This window comes from Oncorhynchus clarkii, chromosome 12, assembly GCF_045791955.1.
Source record: "Oncorhynchus clarkii lewisi isolate Uvic-CL-2024 chromosome 12, UVic_Ocla_1.0, whole genome shotgun sequence".
NCBI lineage: Eukaryota > Metazoa > Chordata > Actinopteri > Salmoniformes > Salmonidae > Oncorhynchus > Oncorhynchus clarkii.
Window position 1 is genome coordinate 39,982,670 of NC_092158.1, and position 23,801 is coordinate 40,006,470.

At 43.7% G+C, this 23,801-nt stretch overlaps 1 protein-coding gene across 1 annotated transcript; it reads right to left on the bottom strand.

The window, feature by feature from the left end:
- Positions 1-114: 114 nt before the first annotated feature.
- Positions 115-13,163, bottom strand: LOC139423185 (nuclear envelope pore membrane protein POM 121-like). Its single transcript, XM_071174914.1, has 13 exons — positions 12,580-13,163; positions 11,675-11,890; positions 11,302-11,463; positions 11,087-11,167; positions 10,632-10,797; positions 9,079-9,170; positions 8,887-8,966; positions 8,625-8,746; positions 8,429-8,528; positions 8,052-8,339; positions 6,236-7,906; positions 5,945-6,052; positions 115-2,449 (listed from the first exon to the last, which is right to left on the bottom strand). Exons 1-13 carry the CDS (start codon positions 13,149-13,151, stop codon positions 2,349-2,351), a joined length of 3,759 nt encoding a protein of 1,252 aa, XP_071031015.1. The 5' UTR covers positions 13,152-13,163; the 3' UTR covers positions 115-2,348.
- Between the last annotated feature and the right edge of the window lie 10,638 nt (positions 13,164-23,801).

Consider the following 23,801-nt stretch of genomic DNA (forward strand, 5'->3'; position numbering starts at 1 on the left):
TTGTCAGGCTTGTACTGTACACAATGATCAGACAGACAGCATTCATTTACAGTACCCATACAGTAGCAGACCCCGTATGCTCTCCTATAAAAAAGTGGAGCTCTTACAAAGGGAAACTTTCAGACACTTTTATTCCACAATTTCATTACGGTTGAGGAAACCTTAACTTGAAAAATTCTATAAACTAGACCAATTGTCTCAGTGAGCCAAGCTTGAAGGAATTCTAAAAGGCAACCTGCCTTAATACAAAAATAAAGGTTGTGTACATTGACACTATTTAGCCAAATCATGACCCCCACACACATTCACACACCTCTCACAATAACTAGCTTAATTGGCTTGACCAGGAGAGGTTCCGATTAAAAATTAGTATTCAAAATCCTAGTTCTGTCTCAAGAGGGGCGGCCCTATTAAGAACCGATTCAACACCAGAGGTCATTTTAACCTACATGGTTAGTCATGTTTAGAGCACAAAGAGGTTAGGTTTGACTTGAAAGACAATTACCCTCCAGTTCCTTTAGTCCTGAGTTTTGATCCAGCATTAATGAAAAGAACACCTCTCCTGCTATGCACATTTGTTAATCCAGTTGTATTGTCACACTCAAACACATTCATCAATAAATTGTTAAAAAGTCCCAACAAAACTCAGAACATCACCCATTGAGCGTGCGGGTAAAACCACGTCCGGCACTAGCAATATGCCGCCATTCACCACATTACTTCCTCCAAGCCAGACTCACCGAGGCAAAAATAGCAACAAGCTAAAAACACCAGAAAAGACTTGAGGGGAATCATACAGGGGAGGGGAAAGCGGTTTGACTGCTGAAGGCGCACGTAAAGTATGTCTATCTGCAACGCTTAAGAGGGGAGCATGTACACTCCAAATTCAATTCTCTTATAAATGCACTCATCTTGGTTTTGATAGTATACAGATGCATGGGGTCTTGTGGTAAAATGCCCAGATGTTTGTGATTAAGCAGGGTCTTCATCAATCAAGACTGACTAGTTGAATCTGTGTTCAGTGCTGGGGAAGACTCCATCCCCTATGGCTCTCCAGGACCACGTTACCCCTCCCTCCCATAGCACACCTGCTCTTAATAACCACGTTTAAAATGCATCCTTACTTTCTTGTAGTAATACATAGATAGGTGGAAAGTACAGTAGCTTGCTTTTACCCAGCCAACGTAAAAAAGGAAGGATTTTCTAAGATTCTCAACCAGTCCCCAGATCTGTTTTGAATGCCCCCACTATGGTGAGAGCAGGAGTAGTGGGGAAAATGAGATACCTTTCATGGGTCCTTTTTGTCCTAGACTAAGCGGTAGAAGAGATTATTTTGTAGGTCAAATCTTAAGTATTGGCTTTGGTTTTCAGCACAAGTCCAGGGTAACCTATTTACACCAACACAATATTGACCCAGTAATGACTACTACCCTGAAACTCCACATTATGTTTACATGTGTTATGTTTAACTGATCCCATGATGGCATTCTGATAAAGGATTTTATTGTTTACCTTATTCTGTCATTTAGGATCAAACAAGTATAAAAATTACATTGCAGGAATGCTTCCCAGTGTCTGTGATACTGTACAATAAAAGGACATATCTGGGACCAATACACAAAGCACTCATTCAAAACAGCTAAGGCCTAACTAGTGCAGAGATGCCACATACCAGTCTTCATTAACCCAAATTAAAAATGTCTTTAAAATTTAAAATAAACAATTCATTATCTCAAAACGGTCAACATCTCCTATATAGTATGGTTACCATGTACAGCTGGATAAATCCACAAATTATACTATACGTGAGCCCCATTTTGACCGTGGGCATATGTCAGAAAAACACGTTCAGCCCTTGTATAGCCGTTAACACAGCCCTGCTTAGAATTTCATACAAAAACAAGTGTAAGCACGCGTCTCGATTCGACTGTCAAAAACGTGTCATGAAACGGGCGTAGTAGGGGAAATCCAAAAGCTGGGACAGAGTTTTTTTTAATTGGATATGCTTCCCTCAAAGTCTAAAAGATTTCAATAGTCTTTTCTCTTTCAAGTATAACACACTATCGTTTTGCCTCCATATCCCCCTTTCTTTTCCTCACTGTGAGAATGGCTACACAATCAGTAGAGCGGTAGACATCCTAGTTGGAGTGTGTGCTCCTCTGCTAACCCTGTTAAAGGGGGCCAGCCCAGCCAGGGGAACAGAAAGCTAGGGAGGGCTGTTGGGTCTGACTGGGGTTACAATGTGTTAGCCATAGAAGTATCCGTTCAGCTCCTCTGGAGGATGTCATGGCAGTGCTGAATGGGTAAGGGGTTCCAGGCTATGTCAGATGCTACCACACCTGGCTAGGCTACTTCTTCCTGGGGTGCTGCCTTCGGGCCTGTAGCCTCTGGCGCGCCCCTGATGTTTTGGAGCCAGCGCCAATGGAGAACGAAGGAGCTGATGGAGAGCCTGGTCACAAAGAACAAGAGAGGAGTTAGTGTGTCAATACAAAAATGCACCTGGCTGTTGACTAGAACCACCACAGCTTCTCAGAGTCAAAAAGAAATACAGATTTGATGGTAATTGAATTACTGTAACGTATGGAAGATCATGAAAATAAAATAACTCAAAATTCAAATTCTGAACTTTATTTTCATGTAGATTAACTTTACCTAATAGCTATTAAACTTTCTACGTCTCCGCCTCTTTCCTTTGATGCTGGAGCAGCTAATCCGCTAGATGATCGGGGCTGTAGAACGTAGCGGGTGTGGCACTTCAGTATAAACATTTTTGACATGTAGACTCTTTTATACAACGCATGTTTTCATTGCTTGCTAGTAAATAGTTTTTTTTTTTAAGGTTGGATGTGTGACAATTCATTAATTATTTAATAGTCAATGAGGCCTATAATGCGCTAATGTGTCAAATGGATAATGCGCCAATCCTCTCCAACCTTGCATGATATAATCTGATACGGAATATTTTCTTAAATTTATAGACTGATCAGGCCTGGCTGCTATGCCAACCTAGACGGCACCAAAAAAAATTGCCGCCCTCCAATCCACACAAAGTAGAATAGTAGCCTAGGCTATAGTGTCGGCAGGCAATGCACTTTTGTGAATGCCTACCGTTTGTGAAACAGGTAATTTATCGTTAATCCCTATCATTTGGTTACATACATTTCTGTCCCCATTATACTTTCCTTGTCAATAAATTATCTTATAGCCTACTTTCGGAAAGCCTACTTTTTAAGGAAAATACAAATATTTGTTCATGTCTGACACACGCTAGTGGCTTTGATTGACAGAGAATCAGCGAACATGCACGCACCTATAGGCATATACACATGCGTGTGTGTACACACACAGCAAAAAGAGAAACGTCCCCTTTTCAGGACCCGGCCTTTCAAAGAATTTGTTAAAATCCAATTAACTTCACAGATCTTCACTGTTTCCCATGCTTGTTAAATGTGGAACAGTTGTTAAGACACTAACAGCTTACAGACGGTAGGCAATTAAGATCACAGTTGTGAAAACTAAAGAGGCCTGTCCACTGACTGAAAAACACCAAAAGAAAGATGCCCAGGGTTCCTGCTCATCTGCGTGAACGTGCCTTAGGCATGCTGCAAGGAGGCATGAGGACTGCAGATGAGGCCAGGGCAATAAATTGCAATGTCCGTACTGAGAGACGCCTAAGCCAAGGCTACAGGGAGACAGGACGAACAGCTGATCATCCTCGCAGTGGCAGACCATGTAACACCTGCACAGGATCAGTACATCACACCTGCAGGACAGGTACAGGATGGCAACAACTGCCCGAGTTAAGACTGTCCGCAATAGGCTGACAGAGGTTGGACTGGGGGCTTGTAGACCTGTTGTAAGGCAGGTCCTCACCAGACAACACTGGCAACAACGTCACCTATGGGCACAAACCCACCGTCGCTGGACCAGACAGGACTGGCAAAAAGTGCTCTTCACTGACGAGTCACGGTTGTGTCTCACCAGGGGCGATCGTCGGATTTGCATTTATGGTCAAATGAATGAGTGTTACACAGAGGCCTGTGGAGCTTGTTCATTTTATGTTGCAGTTGTTGAATCTTATGCTCATACAAATAATTACACGTTAAGTTTGCTGAAAATAAACGCAGTTGACAGTGACAGGACGTTTTTTTTTTTTGCTGAGAGAGGATTGTATTCATCTCCACACATATACAAAGGTATGTGGACACCCCTTCAAATTAGTTGATTTCTCTATTTCAGCCACACCCATTGCTGATAGGTGTATAATAAAAAAAAGAGCACATAGACAAACATTGGCCTTACTGAAGAGCTCAGTGACTTTCAATGTGGCACCGTCACAGGATGCCACCTTTCCAGTAAGTCAGTTCGTCTAATTTCTGCCCGGGTCAACCAAGTGCTGCCATTTTGAAGTGATAACATCTAAGAGCAAAGTGGTAGGCCACACAAGCTCACAGAACAGGACCATGTAAAAATCATCTGTCCTCGGTTGCAACACTCACTACGGAGTTCCAGAATTATTATTTTTTTACCCCTTTTTCTCCCCAATTTCGTGGTATCCAATTGTTTTAGTAGCTACTATCTTGTCTCATCGCTACAACTCTCATACGGGCTCCGGAGAGACGAAGGTTGAAAGTCATGCGTCCTCCGATACAACCCAACCAAGCCGCACTGCTTCTTAACACGGTGCGCATCCAACCCGGAAGACAGCCGCACCAATGTGTCGGAGGAAACACCGTGCACCTGCGCCCGGCCCGCCACAGGAGTCGCTGGTGCGCGATGAGACAAGGACATCCCTACCGGCCAAGCCCTCCCTAACCCGGACGACGCTAGGCCAATTGTGCGTCGCCCCACGGACCTCCCGGTCGCGGCCGGTTACGACAGAGCCTGGGCGCGAACCCAGAGTCTCTGATGGCACAGCTGGCGCTGCAGTACAGCGCCCTTAACCACTGCGCCACCCGGGAGGCCCAGTGTTCCAGAAATCTTAAAGCTACAATTACATTCTAGACAATTCTGTGCTTTGTGGAAGGCCCTTTCCTGTTCAGCATGACAATCCCCATGCACAAAGCAGGGTCCATACAGAAATGGTTTGTCGAGATCGGTGTGGAAGAACTTGACTGGCCTGCACAGAGCCCCGACCTCAGACCCATCAAGCAACTCAGATGAATTGGAACGCCGACTGCAAGCCAGGCCTAATTGCCCAACACCAGTGCCCGACCTCACTAATGCTTGTGGCTGAATGGAAGCAAGTCCCCACAGCAATGTTCCCACATCTAGTGCAAAGCCGTCCCAGAAGAGTGGAGGCTGTTATAGCAGCAAAGGGGTGGGGACCAACTCAATGTTAATGCCCATGATTTTGGAATTAAATCTTTGGCGAGCAGGAGTCCACATACTTTTGTTCACACAGTGCATGTCCACTCAAAAACCTTCCTAAAGTAGCCCGCCTGGACTCCATCTCTTTAATAAAATTCAAACCCTGCTGTCATGATGTAATCTTGTAAAAAGGACTGTTTCAGTAGCTTAGACTACATTATTTATCTCATTACAGCATCCTCTGAAGAATATGGTAATGCCACTGCCATCGGATGACCGCAGCAGCAGGGTTGTGACTTTTGCTAATTTTTCGGAAAAACTGGGAGTAACCCATCGAACCTCATTTGAATGGTTTTCTGCTTCGAAATAGGATCTGTACTTAAACAAAATTATATGCAGAAAAGCCAACAGACAAGGCCAAGGTTGGCATACATCTTTATTTGACTCCATTAATGTTGTGCCAATATGACAATGCAACAGATCCTCTCCAACCAGGGAAGTATTCTTTTGTTGACGAATATTTATAAGTATTAACCTGAATAATTACCGTAACCTCAAATTCCAAGACGCTTTTTGCTACACACTTGAGGCATAATGCGGGAGAATCAGAAACAAGCTCTGGTTATTTTCTTACCGAATGATGAGGATCCCATAGCACTGAATCCTTGGACTGGAGTTCCTGGGCTTCCAAAGGGGACAGGACCTGCAGCTGTGCTCTGGCCAAAAGCAGGGGTAGACATCCCTGTATATGTGACAGCAATAAATTAACAATTAGGGACTAAAATAAAAAGACAAACTTGTTTGAACTGGCCAAAAATGTAAAGTACTAGTTCTGCCACCAAATGCAGAATTGATCCAAATTTGTGAATTCCTGAAATCATAATCAGTAAAAAAGTGGGTCTTATATTATACTAGATCTACTAACCAAAGTTGAAGCCTGGTGTCTGTGTTGTGGGGTTAGAGGTTCCAAACTGAGTGCCTGAAATGGCTGCGCCGAAGTTGAATCCTCCGGTGGCAGGCTGGGCAGGGGTAGCAGGGGCCTGCTGTGTGGACACACCACCAAACGAGAAAGTTGGGGCGGAGGCTGGGAGTATGCCGACAGTCTGGGTGGCAGAGCCAAAGGCAGGGGCTGCTGGGGTGCCCGTGGTGTTGCCAAATGCAAAACCTGTGGAGTTGGCTCCAAATGCCAGCTTAGTGGTGGTCCCGAAGGTAGACGTTGCTGTAGTGGCAGCAGCACCAAAAGCAAAAGGGGCAGGGGTGGCCCCAGTGGCAGGTGACCCAAATGTGAAAGGATTAGCTGCCGCAGTAGCAGCCGGGGCCTGAATCGCACCGGGGAACACCGATGCCGCCGGAGCTTCGAACGACGACTTCCCAAATGTGAAAGTGGACTGGTTTGCAGGTGCAGGAGCAGTAGCTGCGGCTGCAGTGGCCATGCCAAAGCCACCGAAGGATGCAGTGGTAGAGCTCTGGGTGGCTACAGGCTGGCCAAAGGTGAATCCCCCCTGGGTGGTAGCTGAGGGGGTGGGTTGAGTGGCGGCAGAGGTGGTGGTCATCGCACCAAACGAAAAGCTGCTGTTGCTAGTGGTGGCGGCTGCAGTGGAGCTGAGAGTGGGTCCAGGAGCTGTGGTGGAGGCGGTGCCGAACTGGAAGGTACTTCCTGTGGCAGTGGTTGTGGCAGCAGTCGTTGCAGGCAGCGCACTCCAGTTTCCAAACAGAGACTTGACAGATGGCGGGGTGGCTGGGTTGGTGCTATTAGACAGCCCAGTGAACAGGGAGGCGGCTGGGGCCACTGTACTGCTGTTGGTTAGCCTGCTGAACACTATGGCAGACGCACTGGCATTGGAGGGGGCTGAGGTGGAAGCTGGCTGTCCGAAAGCACTGGTGGCTGTGGCACTTCCAAATATGGGTTTAAAGGTGGGAAGAGCAGGTGTGCCCTCTGGGGCTAAGGTCGTGGCCCCGAAGATGGGCTTGAACACAGAGGCCAGGAGGGGATTATTACTACTGGTTGTTTCTGTGGTGGCGGTTGTGGTGGGGCCCAGTGATGAGGACGGGGCAGTCAGTGGATTGGCCATTCCAAACAGGCTCGCTCCACCCAGGATGGGGACACTGCTGGTGGCCTTGGTGACTTGGCTCAGCGCCTGGGTGAAGGCAGAGGGAATTGTGCTGGCAGGCTGGGAGCGGGAGGGTGGTGCAGGCTGGGAGCGGGAGGGTGGTGCAGGCTGGGAGAGGGAGGGTGGTGCAGGCTGGGAGAGGGAGGGTGGTGCAGGCTGGGAGAGGGAGGGTGGTGCAGGCTGGGAGAGGGAGGGTGGTGCAGGCTGGGAGAGGGAGGGTGGTGCAGGCTGGGAGAGGGAGGGTGGTGCAGGCTGGGAGAGGGAGGGTGGTGCAGGCTGAGAGAGGGAGGGAAGTGCAGGCTGAGAGAGGGAGGGAAGTGCAGGCTGAGAGAGGGAGGGAAGTGCAGGCTGAGAGAGGGAGGGAAGTGCAGGCTGAGAGAGGGAGGGAAGTGCAGGCTGAGAGAGGGAGGGAAGTGTGGCCTGAGGAGCAGTCAAGCGGGTCTTCGACTTCTGCTCTGCAGGCACCAGCGGTGCAGGGGTCGTCACTGCTGTCACCAAGGAGACAGCCGGAGCGGGAGGGAAAACAAGAGAAAAATAGGCTTTTGAGTAACAACTCAGATAAACACTCAACGGCAACTATCAAACAAAAGTGGCTCGCAACTTTAAATTATTGATATGTGATTAACCGACCTGTAGGATTGTCAGCAGCAGCACTGGTGAGGGGGTTGTTCCTCATCATTTTCAGAGACTCCAGGAGGGGGTTGGCTGCAGGGGTGTTGGTGACAGGGAAAGCTGTGGAGGTTGGGGCCGTGTTGACGGTGTTTGAGGGGACGGGGTCTAGGTTGATGACAGGGATAGGAGCCGCCACACGAGTAGGCATTGATACGGTAAGATGGCTGGCCAGCAGGGTGGGTGTGGGGTTGTCTGACACGGGAGGCTTAGAAGATGTGGTCACTACCGGAGCAGGCTTCTCTGGCTCTGGAACAAAAGAAATGGCCCAAAAATCAATATCTTGTTCTTTTTTTTGGGACACTGGTTTAGAAAAGTTGGGAATTCGCAATACTCACCAGGCTCTTTGAGGACTGTGTTGATCTGGCTGAGAGCGGCTTTCTTCTCCTGATCCAGGTCTTTCACCGTGATGGTGTAGCCCAACTCAGGAGGTGGAGGCTGCAGAGACGACATCAATGTTAAGACTCCCTGTCTGTTGGATGATTAGCTACATGTCCCATTTGAGGACATGTTCTATTATGCAGTATTTCTCACCAAAGAGATTTGGTCTCCTCTACGGCTGGACACCAGCGGAATCTTACGTTTCCGTTTCCCACTACCGGCAGAGTCTGACGAGGCTGAAGCCACAGGGACTTCAGGGGCTGGAGACAGCTTCCCTGTAACAGGACATACAGTGCATTGACTTAATGTGGTGGCTACCGTTATTTTAAATCAAAACTTAAGTCTCTTTTGAGACGTGACTAAAGCCCTGAACCTGATCTGAATAGTGGAATACGCATCATAAACATGTTCTAACCAGTGGTTGGTGCTGGGTCTGTCAACGTCTTGTCAGACCTCGCCAAGGACACGGAGCTGGGTGAGCGAGTGTCCTCTTCCCTGACACGCAGAAAAAAGCTGTCACACACTGCTAAAGGCCATGGCAGCTCTCATTTCATCACAGGACACGGTGTGAACCTAGAAATGTTGTCTAGGAGGAGAGGGTGAATACCTGGGCTTTTTAGAGGCTCTCTCTGGGGTCTGGGACCGGGACGACCCAGGGCTGGAAAGCGGGGAGAGACTGCGGGTGGAGGCTTTTTTCCACTTTAAAACAAACGGGAAAATTAGGTTAGCACTCACCCCGGTTTTCTGACAAAATACAACTCAGTGTAGGTCAGCTCCGGGGTTTCAATTAGGAAATTATGGCAGTGGACAACGTGACAGGGAAGATAAATTTACCGGCCATTTGGGAAATATACCAGATCCATATTCATTGGGTGCGTAACCCATTAGGGTGTCCACCCACAGTGTTCAGAATGACAGTTAAGAAAAATTTGAACTCCTTTTAAATTGTGGCCATCAAAACAACTTAACATGCAATTGCATTTAGAATTGTTGTGCAATGACTGCACGTTTCAATCCAGCAGCAATGAGCTGAGGAGTTGCAGCTGCTCAAGCTCTGTCTCAGGTGATGTTCCGCTCAAAATAGGCTGTGTTGTGCACGTGTGATAAATAAGATGTATGCATTTGTCATCTAAGACAATTTAATTCCACAAAATTTCGCAAATTAACTTATAGCACGAAGGTCAAATGTATTAGATGAGTAGAGTATAGAGTTGCGATAACAGGCAATGCAATAAACTCCAAGAGTGAAAGCTATAGAAAAGGCTGGAATATAATAGAGACCTAGACAAAGTATTGCGATAGCACATAACGAGAAAGATGAGCGCTATGAACCGCTTTGCTCTTGGAGACATGGTAGCACTGCCGGAGGACTCTGATATCCCATGAAGCCTCGCATCATTTTTTAAAATATGTTTTAATTTAACCTTTATTTAACTAGGCAAGTCAGTTAAGAAATAAGAACACATTCTTATTTACAATGATGGCACTTGTCAGTGGGTTAACTGCCTTGTTTAGGGGCAGAACGACATATTTTTACCGTGTCAGCTCGGGGAGTCAATCTAGCAACCTTTCTGTTACTGGCCCAATGCTCTAACCCCTAGGCTACCTGCCATCCCCACAATAGCCAATATAATTGATTTGCGAGCCCCTATGAGCACAGATTTTGCACAACAATGTTTTTCTGTTTAAACCAGTCGGCTTTTAAAAAGCAATCATCCATATGAGTCTTGAGGTATGGCTAAAGAAGTCATGAGAAACAGCTCTAGTACTGTCTGAGGTGATATTCCGCTCAAAATTGACTGTTTGTCATGTGTGAGATAAATAGCATACACCATGAGTAATGAAAATGCAAACAAGCCAATTCCACTAAATTATGCATATTAACCTGTATATCGATAAGCATGACTGTCAAATGTATTTCCATCGACTGGTATTGTCGATCAATGATTAACAGCATTATTTTGCAGTGGGATTGTTTTTTTTCTCCAGTTCAATTTGGCCAGAAACAATTTTATTTATTAGCTTGTTGTTTATTTTATTCCCAAAAACTGCAATTAATGGCTAATGGAAACCCTGGTGAGCTCTCTACTGAACTCATGGCTGTTGATCCCAGAGGAATCCCAGCAGAGGTGTACTGCCCATCCCAATTATAAAAGGTACCTGAGTAATGCCTTGTGAGGAGCTGAGGGAGCTACGGATGGAGTTGCGGACCGAGCCCAGGGTGCCGCTGGGGGTCAGGCCACAGCTCACAGAGCTGATGGAGGAGGTGCGTGACCTCTTCATTGTTGACTCCTCCACCATAGCATTCAGCCCTCGCTTCAGAGAACTGGGCCAACACAGAAGAGGAAACAGGATTTCAGGAGTGATTAGGGAGGATACAGTATTGGTATGATAGATAGATACACATATATAAACACATATAGAGAGACATCCCTTTCTACATACCGATATCTCTACAGATATCCCTCTCTACATATCAATATCTCTATAGATAGATATCTATCTCTCTAACATTAAGAAGACACTGAATGAAAGCACATTTGTATTCAAATTTAGTATCAGGACTTGAATCACTGAGACCGACAACTTTTTGTACAGGCATTGCTCCTACTCACTTCAGCACCAGCTGTGATGGAGCTCCATTGGGCAGTAGTGGCTCAAATGCCAAGTGAGCACTCCCACTGCTGTCATGGCGCCTAAGTGAACAAAGAGCAGGTGTACGATGTAGACATGGTATTGTGTGGCTCTTGAAGACTAAGAGACACTAAAGTGTGAGAAGAACAATGGTACATTCCATACAACAGCATTTAATCCTGTGGTAATCACATACCTCCTTTTGCTCTTTTGCCCTGCAGTGAAGCTCCTGTCATCTTCCACCACTCTTTTGCGACTCTCTTTGAGCACGCTCAGAACAGTCTCCCTGGAGCAGGGGTCTGCAGGGGCCCCCAGGCCTGGAGAGCCAAGGACCCCCGGGGAGTTCAAATGATCAAATCTGCACACACACAGCAGCAATTACAGAACAAATGTCAGTGGGGCCATCCAACAGCTAAGGATGTTTTCAAACTTCACACAGACACTCAAATAATGTGCCACAGAACGATGACAGTAGTGTAAGATAAAGCTGCTTGCATTATCACTAACAGATCTTCAAAAATGTTGATATAAGAATTAAAATGAGGCAAGACAGGAACAATATGACTTACAACTGGGATTGAGTGGTGTTGTGATCTGGCCTAGCGATCTTCACTGTGACTGGACTGTGGACTGCCGGAGAGTTGCGAGGGGTGAGAATATTCTTCTTTCTGAAGCCGTCCCACTGGGTCGGGGGCAGGATGCCCACAGAGGAGGTGCCCATCTGCTGGAGGGGGTAGTGGCGCTGGGGAGTGATGATGAACCTGCCCATAGCGCCAAGGGGCTCGCTGTACACAACAGTGGCCACAGGTTTAGGTCAATGCATTCTATACAAGAAACTGTCTGGCATAGATCATTGCTAAACTGATTTCATATGCCACACAATGACTTTAAAGTAGCAAAATAGGGTACATTTCCTCTGTCAAGAGGGAGCTCTGATCAACCATTTATTTACATATCGACTTTCATAACCATATCAATGTTTTGAAAATGACCGTAAAAGTTGTAACTGCAGTGATCATTATAACTTAGTGTATTAATCTAGTAGCTAGCTAACGCATGATCAAAACAACATTGTTACCGCTAGTCTCGTGCCATTCAGGCGTCCAAAGTACCGTATGGTCTCAATGAGGAATTGAGTGAGGAAGGAACACTCCCTTGGAGCCCGATAGCAACTCCCACAATTTTCAAATCTTGGAGGGAATGCTAGGACGCGTTGCGGCAAAGCCGCAAGTCTTCTCAATACATTTCAAAACAAATGCTTTTATATTTACTGATAACTAGTTACGATAACTTTCTTAAAGTTTAAAATCGTGTAACTACACCATGTGTTCAACATGACCCCCAATCGAAACATTTGTTCAGAATTTAGCACGTTGCATTGGCAAACCAGCTAACGTAGCTGATGTGTTAGGATAACTAGCCACTGGTCAGCGAAATGTTATACTAGCTAAGTAAATATTATTTCAGTACTCACCCCCCGAATGACAGTCGTCTGTTCGGAGTAATGACAGCCTGGTTGGGTCGTGCCAATCTTTCGCGTAAAGTTAACTGTTCTCGTGCGTTGGTGTTAGCACCCGAACTTGCACCCGCTCGCGGCCTCCCCACAACTGAGGCAGGACTTTTTGCCTTCCCAATGTAACTTCCCATGAGTATATCCCGAGGACTGAGAATAAATGAGTCACTGTGTGTCGCGTCTTTCCGACAAATAGCGCTATCGAAACGTCGTTGGCCAGTAAATACTACTGATTCCCTAACATCATCCTTGACGGTGCGACTTCTAACTCTTCCCGCTGTGGGTACTCCGTTTGCAATCCCTGGCAACCAGCGTCGCAGCACGGGTGGAATTGTCAGACCACGGCGTGGATGAGGGCCTAACCTAACGTAAAGAGATTCTCCGCTGTGATAATAACAGGCAACGCAACAAACTCCAATAATGAAAGCTATGTAAAGCAATGTTGGAATATAATAGAGAACTAGACAGAATATTGCGGTAGCACAGACCACGAGAGAGATAAGCGCTATTAACCGCTTCTCTCTTGAAGACATGGCGGCACCGCGCCGCCGGGAGGACTTTGATATCCCATGATGCCGCGCGTCAACATAGCCGATATAATTTATTCGCGAGCGCAGATTCGTAAAATAATGTTTTACTGTTTACAATATTTTATTGAAAAAATACACCCAAGAATCAGATAAATGTAATTGCTCTAACTTAGGATCGCACCAGCCAGCTTAAAAAACAACAACATTATTCCTTAGTCAATCCTACAGATGTGCCTTCTGGAGGTATGACTGAAGAAACAATGAGAAACAATGAAGTCTACGATGAGAGCCACAGTCCTGAACCTACAACATTATGCAAATTCCAGTGGTGTAAATTACTTCAGTAAAATACTTTAAGGTTCTACTTAGGTACTATATTGATTGGGGTATCTGTACTTTACCATTTATATTTTTGACAGCTTTTACTTCACTCCTAAAGAAAATGTACTTTTTACTCCATTCATTTTCCCTGACACCCAAAAGTACTAATATTTTGAATGCTTGGCAGGACAGGAAAATTGTCTAATTCACACATTTATCAAGAGAACATCCCTGGTCATCCCTACTGCCTCTGATCTGGCGGAATCACTAAATACATGCTTAAATTGTAAATTATGTCAGAGTTGGAGTGCCCCTGGCAGTCCGTATATACAAAAACTAAAAAATGTGTCAGTCTGCATTGCTTAATATAAGGAATTTGAAATGATTTACACTTGTACTTTTGATACTTAAGTACATTTTAGCAATTACATTTACTTTTGATACTTAAGTATATTTAAAACCAAATACTTTTAGACTTTTATTCAAGTAGTATTTTACTGGGTGACTTTTACTCAAGTAGTATTTTACTGGGTGACTTTTACTCAAGTATGACAAGTGGGTACTTTTTGCACCACTGGCAAATTCTGACTGGTTCATGACAGTGTAGGACATACACACAATTTGCTCAAATATCTCATCCGGTCTGACTTATTTATTGCAGTGATTATCAAATATGTATTTTGCCAGTGTAACATTACACCTCGGTTTAGCCAAGCAGGCTCGAACCTTAGCTACACGTCTAACTTGTCTGAGTACAGGAATCTAACTAACTAGAGCTACCTCAGTTCTGAGAGTAGAGAAATAAACAATGTGGCTTGGTCTTGGGGGGTCATGTAAAAATGTAAAAGCCTTTATAATGCAAAGACGTTTGGAAAGGGCTGAGGTTTGCCAGCCAGACAAAGCTAAGTAGTCCTGTTATGGTGTTTCTTTCTGCCAGGCCTATTATGGAATGTCTGCAGAGGAAACTGCCATGCCAGCCAAGAAGGGCCTCAGAGTTGCACAGGAATTTCCTTTCACATGCGCTATTTCAGTGATTCAGCTTTATTTAGCCATATTTTAACTATAGCTACAGCCCAAGCCTGATGACACAGGTCATCTGGAATTCAACATTTTGTACAGATTTCCTGTGGGGTAAAAATACTTTAAAGTACTACTTAAGTAGTTTTTGTTGGGTGTCTTTACTTTCCTTTACTATTCATATGTTTGACAACTTTTATTCACTACATTCCTAAAGAAAATATTGTACTCTTTATTCCATACATTTTCCCTGACAACCCAAAGTAGTCATTACATTTTGAATTCTTAGCAGAATAGGAACATGGTCATCCCTACTGCCTATGTTCTGGCAGACTCACTGAACACAAATGCATTTTTTGTAAATAATCTGAGTGTTGGAGTGTACACCTGGTTTTCTGTAAAAAAAAATTAAACACGGTGCCGTCTGGTTTGCTTAATAGAAGGACGTTGAGATGATTTGTACTTTTGATACTTAAGTATATTTGAGCAATTAAATGTACTTTTGATACTTAAAGTATATTTAAAACCAAATAATTATACTCAAGTAGTATTTTACTGTGTGACTTTCACTTGAATAATTTTCTATTGGTATCCATACTTTTACTCAAGTATGACATTTGGGTACTTTTTCCACCACTGCAAATTTCAGTACCACAATGCAGTTTATCCTGATCTCAAGGTTGACACAGCTATATGTCTCCCAAAGCTATAAACAGAGCATGTGAACCCTTCAACAATGTGTCAGATTTCCCATAATTTTGTTAACTTGAGCAGATCTACTTTAAAGCCAACCAGCACTGGTATATAGGCTGCACATGTGTAGAGCCTTTCATTTGGATGAGTCGGTCAGTCTATGAAAAGGAATTTCTTACCATTCCTGGTCAGGGTGATGCAACTTTTTATGGACTTCCATTCAACCCTAGAAACATGTAAATACTGTGTGCCATGTATGTTTGGGTTTATTCCATGTGTTATTCAGACCAACTTTCATGCATGCTGGGAGGTAGCTTTGAGGCTGCACTTCCACATATGTCCAGCAGATGTCAATCTCAACACTTCTCATCTCTGAAAATCACGTGCGAAATGAACTGTTTTCCCCCTTGGGAATGAAATCCACTCTCCTTCCCAATGTTGTTAATCTAGCATTAGCACTATACCACCTGCACTTGATGAAATCCAGAGCATGGATGTACTTCTTACACTTTGATATATGCTGTTGCACACATTTAAATATAATTGTATTTGTTTTTCAATTTGTTGAAAATATGGAGAGCTTGGTGAATTTCAGCAAGCTCTCAGTATATAGTGTTCATGTGACGTCTATTCTTTCTCAAAGGAGTGAAAGTTTCTCTGTTCATTGTATTGTACACTGTGTGTGTGCATCCAAGTGTGTCTTCGTGGAAAGAGGTTTGTCTAAGGGTTAATGGAGGACTAGCTGTCCCGTTACAGGTTTAGGGGCAGGTGTGTAACGCTCCTCCCATCCATTCTCTCTCCCCAAAGCTCATCTTTATTTAGGCACAGGTCAGGGGTCACCCCCAAAATCAGTTGGCTCGTGTCGCTAGGGGACTGAGACATGTCATTATGGGGGTGATGCTGCCTCTGAGTGAGACTGTCATGTAACCTCTACAATTCTGGTACTTTCAGAGAACAATGACACCTCAATTGGCAAGGCTCTCACTAGCCATAATCAACTCTGTGCAGATGGCGCTGGGCTAACCGCTCAGCTAATGGCTTTAACTTGGCACTTCTTGGATTAGCATTCTGCTGCCAGACCCCCAGCCAGCATCCACAGGAAGGGCCGGCCGGGCCAATTACCAACCCTAATCTGGGTTGGTAATTGCGGGCTGTGCCTGGTGGGGTGAGGGGGACACCCCTGGTACTCTGGGTCACCCTCTTGCACCGATTTACTCTGTATTTGTGTCATTCCCGCTCTGTCTGACTTACCAATTACCATTGTCAACACATGGTCTGCAAAGAATCTTATTTATGTTGTATCAGGTGGTGCTGGTGTTTTGGGCCTGAAAACGTAAACAGTCTTTGTGCCCGTTTCTTTTTTTGTGGAAGGAATATTTTGCAGATCTACATATAGGCAACATTCTTAATTCTGTGCTGCTGTCAAAATCTATTTTTCCTCACTGTCTATTGTAAAAGTCATTGATAAAAGTTATATTCAAGGGGGTCGTAAACTAAAACCAGGGTTACCATGGTCAGTTTCACTGCCCTCCTCTACCCAGCTGTGGCTCTGGTACTTACAGCCCCCCCCCCAAACACCATCTGCTACAGAGTGAAGGGTAATAACATAACACCGACCATCCCCACCCAAGCAGCTACCCCTAGCCTTTGATGGGTCCCCATTCTAACCACTCAACCTTCACTGCCCCCCTCATGTCTGTAAACCATGATAAATGAGTTATTGATATTGGTATAGGGAAACAGGGCTTTTCAATTCATTGTAATAAAATGTATTTATAAAGCCCTTTTTACAATCAGCCAATGTCAAAGTACTGTACAGGAACCCAGTCTAAAACCCCAAACAGCAAGCAATGCAGAAGCACACTGGCTAGGAAAAACTCCCTAGAAAGGCAGGAACTCAGGAAGAAACCATCGAGAGGAACCAGGTAATGTAGTCATTGAAGCAGACACGCCAGTCCAGCTGATAGACTTTTTGTTATTTTATTTAACTATGCAAGTCAGTTAAGAACAAATTCTTATTTACAATGACGGCCTACCCCAGACAACACTGGGCCAATTGTGCACCACCCTATGGGACTCCCAATCACGGCCGGTTTTGAGACAGCCTAGAATCGAACCAGGGTCTGTAGTGACGACTAGCACTGAGATGCAGTGTCTTAGACCACTGCGCCACTCGGGAAGTAAACTCAGTTGTATGTATATCAATGAAAATGTCATTGATTTGACCCATGCTGTACCAGCCAATGACATCACAAACAGCCTTTGATACACCCCAGGACATCTGTACTGGCTTTGGGAAGTTGCAGGTGCAAATAAAGGCCAAACCTCCTCCTCCAACCTTCCCTGGAATTAATGCCATGGAAATGGGACAGGCCAATCTTTATGCTGACACACTTGTCCAGCTGGCAGAATGACATCTCAAATCACTGTGTGGTGCACGCACACGTATGCCAGAGGAACAGGGTACATGTGTGCGCACACACACAGCAGATGGCCTGAGTGCATCCTGAGCAGACTGATCAGCTTAGTGTCGGCCAGGGCCATTACATGTGAACAGAGTCAACGGTGTCTGTCAGTCGTAATTAGACGTATTTATGTCCTGTGGTTCCATTCTCCTAAAGTGAGCCAGTGCAGGAGCCAACTGATTAGGAAGAAACTGAGTACCCAATTTAATATTTCAATAGTCATCCACTTACATCGGTCCAGTGACAGCAGTAAGGTTCAGTCATGCGTTAATAAACAGATGTTGATCATATGAAGAGGACTTACTGTATGTCCTTGGTGCATGTTACACAAAAGCAAATGTTGGTCATAATTTGACAGCCTCAACCAAGACAATAAGCTTCGCTATAAGCAATGATAAAGCATATTGTTAGTCAGGCTTTATGTATGGTTTAGCATTCAACAAGCCCAAACAGCAGTGGTGTCAAACTCATTCCATGGATGGCCTAGTGTCTGCAGGTTTGTGGCTTCACCGTACAAAGAAAAGAGACCTAGACAACCAGGTGAGGGGAGTTCTTTACTATTTAGTGACCATAAGTCATCAATCAAGTACAAGGGAGGAGCGAAAACCCACAGACACTCAGCCCACCGTGGAATGTGCACGGATAGGAAGAGCCTTTTCCTGTATTTGTTCAGTGTATTACCAGACGCAAAGCATTAGAAACACTTAAACTTCAGTCTGTATGAATAAAGAGTATTCTAAAAATCAGCAGCTCTGTCCACTTATAACATACTTTGTATTTACATTAAGGGTGTTTGTGGCACTAGCACCCTGTAGCCTACACCTCAGTCCAATCCCTATGGCGTGCAGCTAACAAACTACCTTGTTCAAACTGGTACAGCTATGCGCCACTATATATGAACCAGTACTTTAATGTACTGTGTGATAGCTCACGTGGCAGCCTGATGGGCCTCTTAGTCATGGTTACAGCGTTGAACAATGGCCACCTTTCATGCTTCTCCCCTCCAACCCCTGGCCTTCTTTAAACTCCACAACTGAGAAGCCTGGCACGAGCCAGAAGAGTTACACAAAAAAACTGTCTTTCACATAAACACAAAAATTGTCACAGCTGAATCAGTCAGTATAATCTGAAACCAATGTAGAGATTACATGTCTAATCCAGGGAGAAAACACTGTGCTAAATCACCGATGGGTTTGGCTTTTCCATTTGAACGCCAGAACAAGCAAGGACTTACACATTAGAACTCACATATGCCTACATTTTATTCACACATGACCTGCTATTTTTTAGATGAATTACAATGTTCAGATTACAATTATTTAGATTAGTACAAACAAATTCAAAGTCAGTTATTCACTGCATCAAATCACTGGACATATATTCAGTCTAAGTAGCTGCTTTTCAAAATGCAATATTCACTTCTGATATGGATTTATGTCACTTGTTAACAATACAATTAACTTTCACCTAATCAAACTGCTAAATATTGAATCAAAATGTAGTGCCTACCCTCTTGTAATGAACAGGAGAGACAGAGAGCTGGTTTCAAGCCAGGGCACAGCAGGTGTTTATTGCAAAGGACCACAGGAGGAGGCAGGTAGCTGGGTCCAGGGGCAGGCAGAAGGTCATACACAGGGGGTCCAAAAGGGAAATAGTACAGGCAGGGAAAAGGCTAGTAATGTAGTCCGGGAGATCAGACAATAGGTAGATAACAGGAAAGACAATAGGCAGCATTAGTGAGGGAGGTAAAAACTATCATACACAGGCGTAACTCACAGGACCACCGTGTGTCACAAAACAAACAATACCTCACAGTGATAGGGTGCAAAGAGCTCAACTAAATAGTGTGTGATAATGACATACAGGTGTGTAAACAGGTGATTAGTATTCAGGTGATTGGGATCTGGAGAGTGAGCTGTGTGCAGGGGATCTAGGTTGAGAGTGAGAGTTGGAAAGTGAGCTGCGTTCAGGGGATCTTCATGTTTGAGGGTGAGTTGGAAGCAGACGTTACACCATTTGGCCAAACTGGTTCAATCAACATTGTTTCCACGTCATTTCAACCCAACATTTCAATGTGATGACATTGAATTAAGGTGTAAAACTGATTGAATTTGCAAAAAGTCCTCAACCTCATGGAATTTCATATTTTTTTCATGTAACTTTTTTCCTAAATCCAATGACGGGTGACATTTTTGATTGATTTCACTTTGAATTCAACCAAATGTAGATCCAAACTAGACGTGAAACTGACATCTGTGCCCAGTGTATAGTTAACATATATTGATAACTGCTGAACACTGACAAATTCTATATTTTTACCTTGTAAATGTATCAAATCATATGTGAATGTGGCTGTAAATACTACATCATCATACTCCATCAGCCAGTGTGCTTCAATAGGACAAAGTGAAAAGACTCACTCCATGTGCTACCGTTTGGAATTATAGTGTAGTGTACAATGCACTGCTGAAATATCTGGGATGTTCAGTACATAACAATATATTCCACTAATTATCTGAATGTCATTGATACACTGTAAACTGATGAATTTCAAGCAGATATACTGGATTACTGTATCAGTTGACACGTCACATAAAAGGGATCTTGTACAATGTTGCATGGGGCAGAAATGGCATACAATACTGCGCTACGTTTTTACCATAGCCAACTGCTTTACAATACACTATTTCTGATGATTTGTCCTAGGTATGTATTGAATAAGAATAATTCAACTGTAAGACTTACATATTTCTCAACATGCTCACAACCTGCCAGTGGATACAAATGATTAAAAAATGTGTGCATGTCAAGTTATAGTCAAATACTGAATGTAAAGTTATATTTACCATCTACTATTCATTCTATTCAGCACTTCAAAAATAACAGTTTTGACATGTGTATCTTGTATCTTTTTGCTATTGGATTTAATGGTAGTTAAAATGACTAAATGGTGACTAAACTAAATATTGTCATTGTCTAAAACATTGAATTTGCATGAACAACTCAGGGGTGAAAGATGTGTGAAACCCCAATGAATGCACAATCAAAGGTTCTGAATTTGAACATAAGATGGGGGATATTACAAGTGTTATCAGTTTAGAGTTTTGTACTTTGTTTTTCAAGTTCACCACATACTTGTGAATATAGCACCAACGCGATTGAACAAAAACTTAATTTGATCACTATTTTTGTTGCTGAGAATTTTCCGATACTGCAGGATATGTAGATGAGCTTCGTAATTTACATGAATTCACAGAAAACACTCACTAACACACGGTTAAATCTCTAATATTAAGAAACTCGCCTGAGTTAGAATACCTCATGATAAGCTGTAGACCATACTATTTACCAAGAGAGTTTTCATCTATATTTTTCATAACTGTCTATTTCCCACCACAAAACGATGCTGGCACTGAGACAGCACTCAACGAGCTGTATTGGGCCAGAAGCAAACAAGAAAATGCTCACCCAGAGGTGGCACTCCTAGTGGCCGGTGACTTTAATGCAGGAAAACTGAAATCCATTTTACCTCATTTTTAACAAGAGGTGAACAAAATCTCAAGATCACCCACAGAGATGCGTACAAAGCTCTTCCTCGCCTTCCATTTGGCAAATCTGACCATAACTCTATCCTCCTGATTCCTGCTTACAAGCAAAAACTCAAAAAGGAAGTACCAGTGACGCGATCAATATGGAAGTGGTCTGATAAAGCAGATGCTAAGCTACAGGATTGTTTTGCTACCACAGACTGAAATATGTTCCCGGATTCATTCGATGGCATTGCGGAGTTTACCACCTCAGTCACCGGCTTCATCAATAAGTGCATTGACAATGTTTCAAGCAGATCACCATAGTTCCTGTGCGCCAAGGTAACCTCTCTAAATGGCTATTGCCCCGTAGCACTCACATCTGTAGGCATTAAATGCTTTGAAAGGCTGGTCATGGCTCCCATCAACACCATCATCCCAGGTCAAATAGCCCTTACACAGCATGGAGGTGTGTTTTGGGTCATTGTCCTGTTGAAAAACAAATGATAGTCCCACTAAGAGCAAACCAGATGGGATGGCGTATCGCTTCAGAATGCTGTGGTAGCCATGCTGGTTAAGTGTGCCTTGAATTCTAAATAAATCACTGACAGTGTCACCATCAAAGCATCCCACATCATCACACCACTTCCTCCATGCTTCACGGTGGGAACCAAACATGCAGAGATCATCCGTTCACCTACTCTGCATCTCACAAAGACATGGCGATTGGAACCAAAAATCTCATATTTGAACTCATCAGACCAAAGGACAGATTTCCACCGGTCTAATGTCCATTGCTCGTGTTTCTTGGCCCAAGAAAATCTCTTCTCCTGATTGGTGTCCTTTAGTAGTGTTTACTTTTCAGCAATTTGACCATAAAGGCCTGATTCTCCTCTGAACAGTTGATGTTTATTTTTTATTTTAATTTAACCTTTATTTAACTAGACAAGTCAGTTAAGAACAAATTCTTATTTACAATGACAGCCCACCTATGTTGAGATGTGTCTGTTACTTGAACTCTGTGAAGCATTTATTTGGGCTGCAATCTGAGTTGTAGTTTACTCTGATTAACTTTTCCTCTGCAGCAGAGGTAACTCTGCCTTCCTTTCCTGTGGCGGTCCTCATGAGAGCCAGTTTCATCATATCGCTTGATGGTTTTTGTAACAGCACTTGAAGAAACTTTCAAAGTTCTTGAAATGTTCCAGATTGACTGACCTTCAGATCTTAAAGTAATTATGGACTGTCATTTCTCTTTGCTTATTTGAGCTGTTCTTGCCATAATATGGACTTGGTCTTTTATCAACTAGGGCTATCTTCTGTATACCACTCCTACCTTGTCACAACACAACTGATTGGAACAAACACATTAAGAAGGAAATAAATTCCACAATATAACTTTTAACAAGGCACACCTGTTAATTTAAATGCATTCCACCTCATAAAGCTGGTTGAGAGAATGCCAAGAGTGTGCAAAGCTGTCATCAAGGCAAAGGGTGGCTACTTTGAAGAATCTAATATCTAAAATGTATTTTGATTTTTCAAAACTTTTTTGGTTACTACACGATTCCATAGTTCTGATGTCTTCACTATTATCTACAATGTAGAAAATAGTTCAAATAAATAAAAACCCTGGAATTAATAGGTGTATACACAGTTGAAGTCGGAAGTTTACATACACCTTAGCCAAATACATTTAAACTCAGTTTTTCACAATTCCTGACATTTAATCCCAGTAAAAATGCCCTGTTTTAGGTCAGTTAGGATCACCACTTTATGTTAAGATTGTGAAATGTCAGAATAATAGTAGAGAGAATTATTTATTTCAGCTTTTATTTCTTTCATCACATTCCTAGTGGGTCACAAGTTTACATACACTCAATTAGTATTTGGTAGCATTGCCTTTAAATTGTTTAACTTGGGTCAAACGTTTTGGGTAGCCTTCCACAAGCTTCCCACAATAAGTTGGGTGAATTTTGGCCAATTCCTCCTGACAGAGCTGGTGTAACTGAGTCAGGTTTGTAGGCCTCCTTGCTCGCACACACTTTTTCAGTTCTGCCCACAAATTTTCGATGGGATTGAGGTCAGGGCTTTGTGATGGACACTCCAATACCTTGACTTTGTTGTCCTTAAGCCATTTTGACACAACTTTGGAAGTATGCTTGGGGTCATTGTCCATTTGGAAGACCCATTTGCAACCAAGCTTTAAATTCCTGACTGATGTCATGAGATGTTGCTTCAATATATCCACATCATTTTCCTACCTCATGACGCCATCTATTTTGTGAAGTGCACCAGTCCTTCCTGCAGCAAAGCACCCCCACAACATGATGCTGCCACCCCCGTGCTTCAGGGTTGGGATGGTGTTCCTCGGCTTGTAAGCCTCCCCCTTTTTCCTCCAAATATAACAATGGTCATTATGACCAAACAGTTCTATTTTTGTTTCATCAGACCAGGGGAATTTCTCCAAAAAGTACCATCTTTGCCCCCATGTGCAGTTGCAAACCGTAGTCTGGCTTTTTTATGGCGGTTTTGGAGCAGTGGCTTCTTCCTTGCTGAGCGGCCTTTCAGGTTATGTCGATATTGGACTTGTTTTACTGTGGATATAGATACTTTTGTACCTGTTTCCTCCA

Bases quoted from the DNA above. Each gene is read 5' to 3' on its own strand.
- LOC139423185 (XM_071174914.1), bottom strand. From the start codon at position 13,151: ATGTCTTCAAGAGAGAAGCGGTTAATAGCGCTTATCTCTCTCGTGGTC. The intron at 11,891-12,579 runs GTGAGTACTGAA...TGTTGTGTACAG, and splicing joins AGACGACTGTCATTCGGGGG to CGAGCCCCTTGGCGCTATGG. The intron at 2,450-5,944 runs GTAAGAAAATAA...CTTTGTGACCAG, and splicing joins TATGGGATCCTCATCATTCG to GCTCTCCATCAGCTCCTTCG.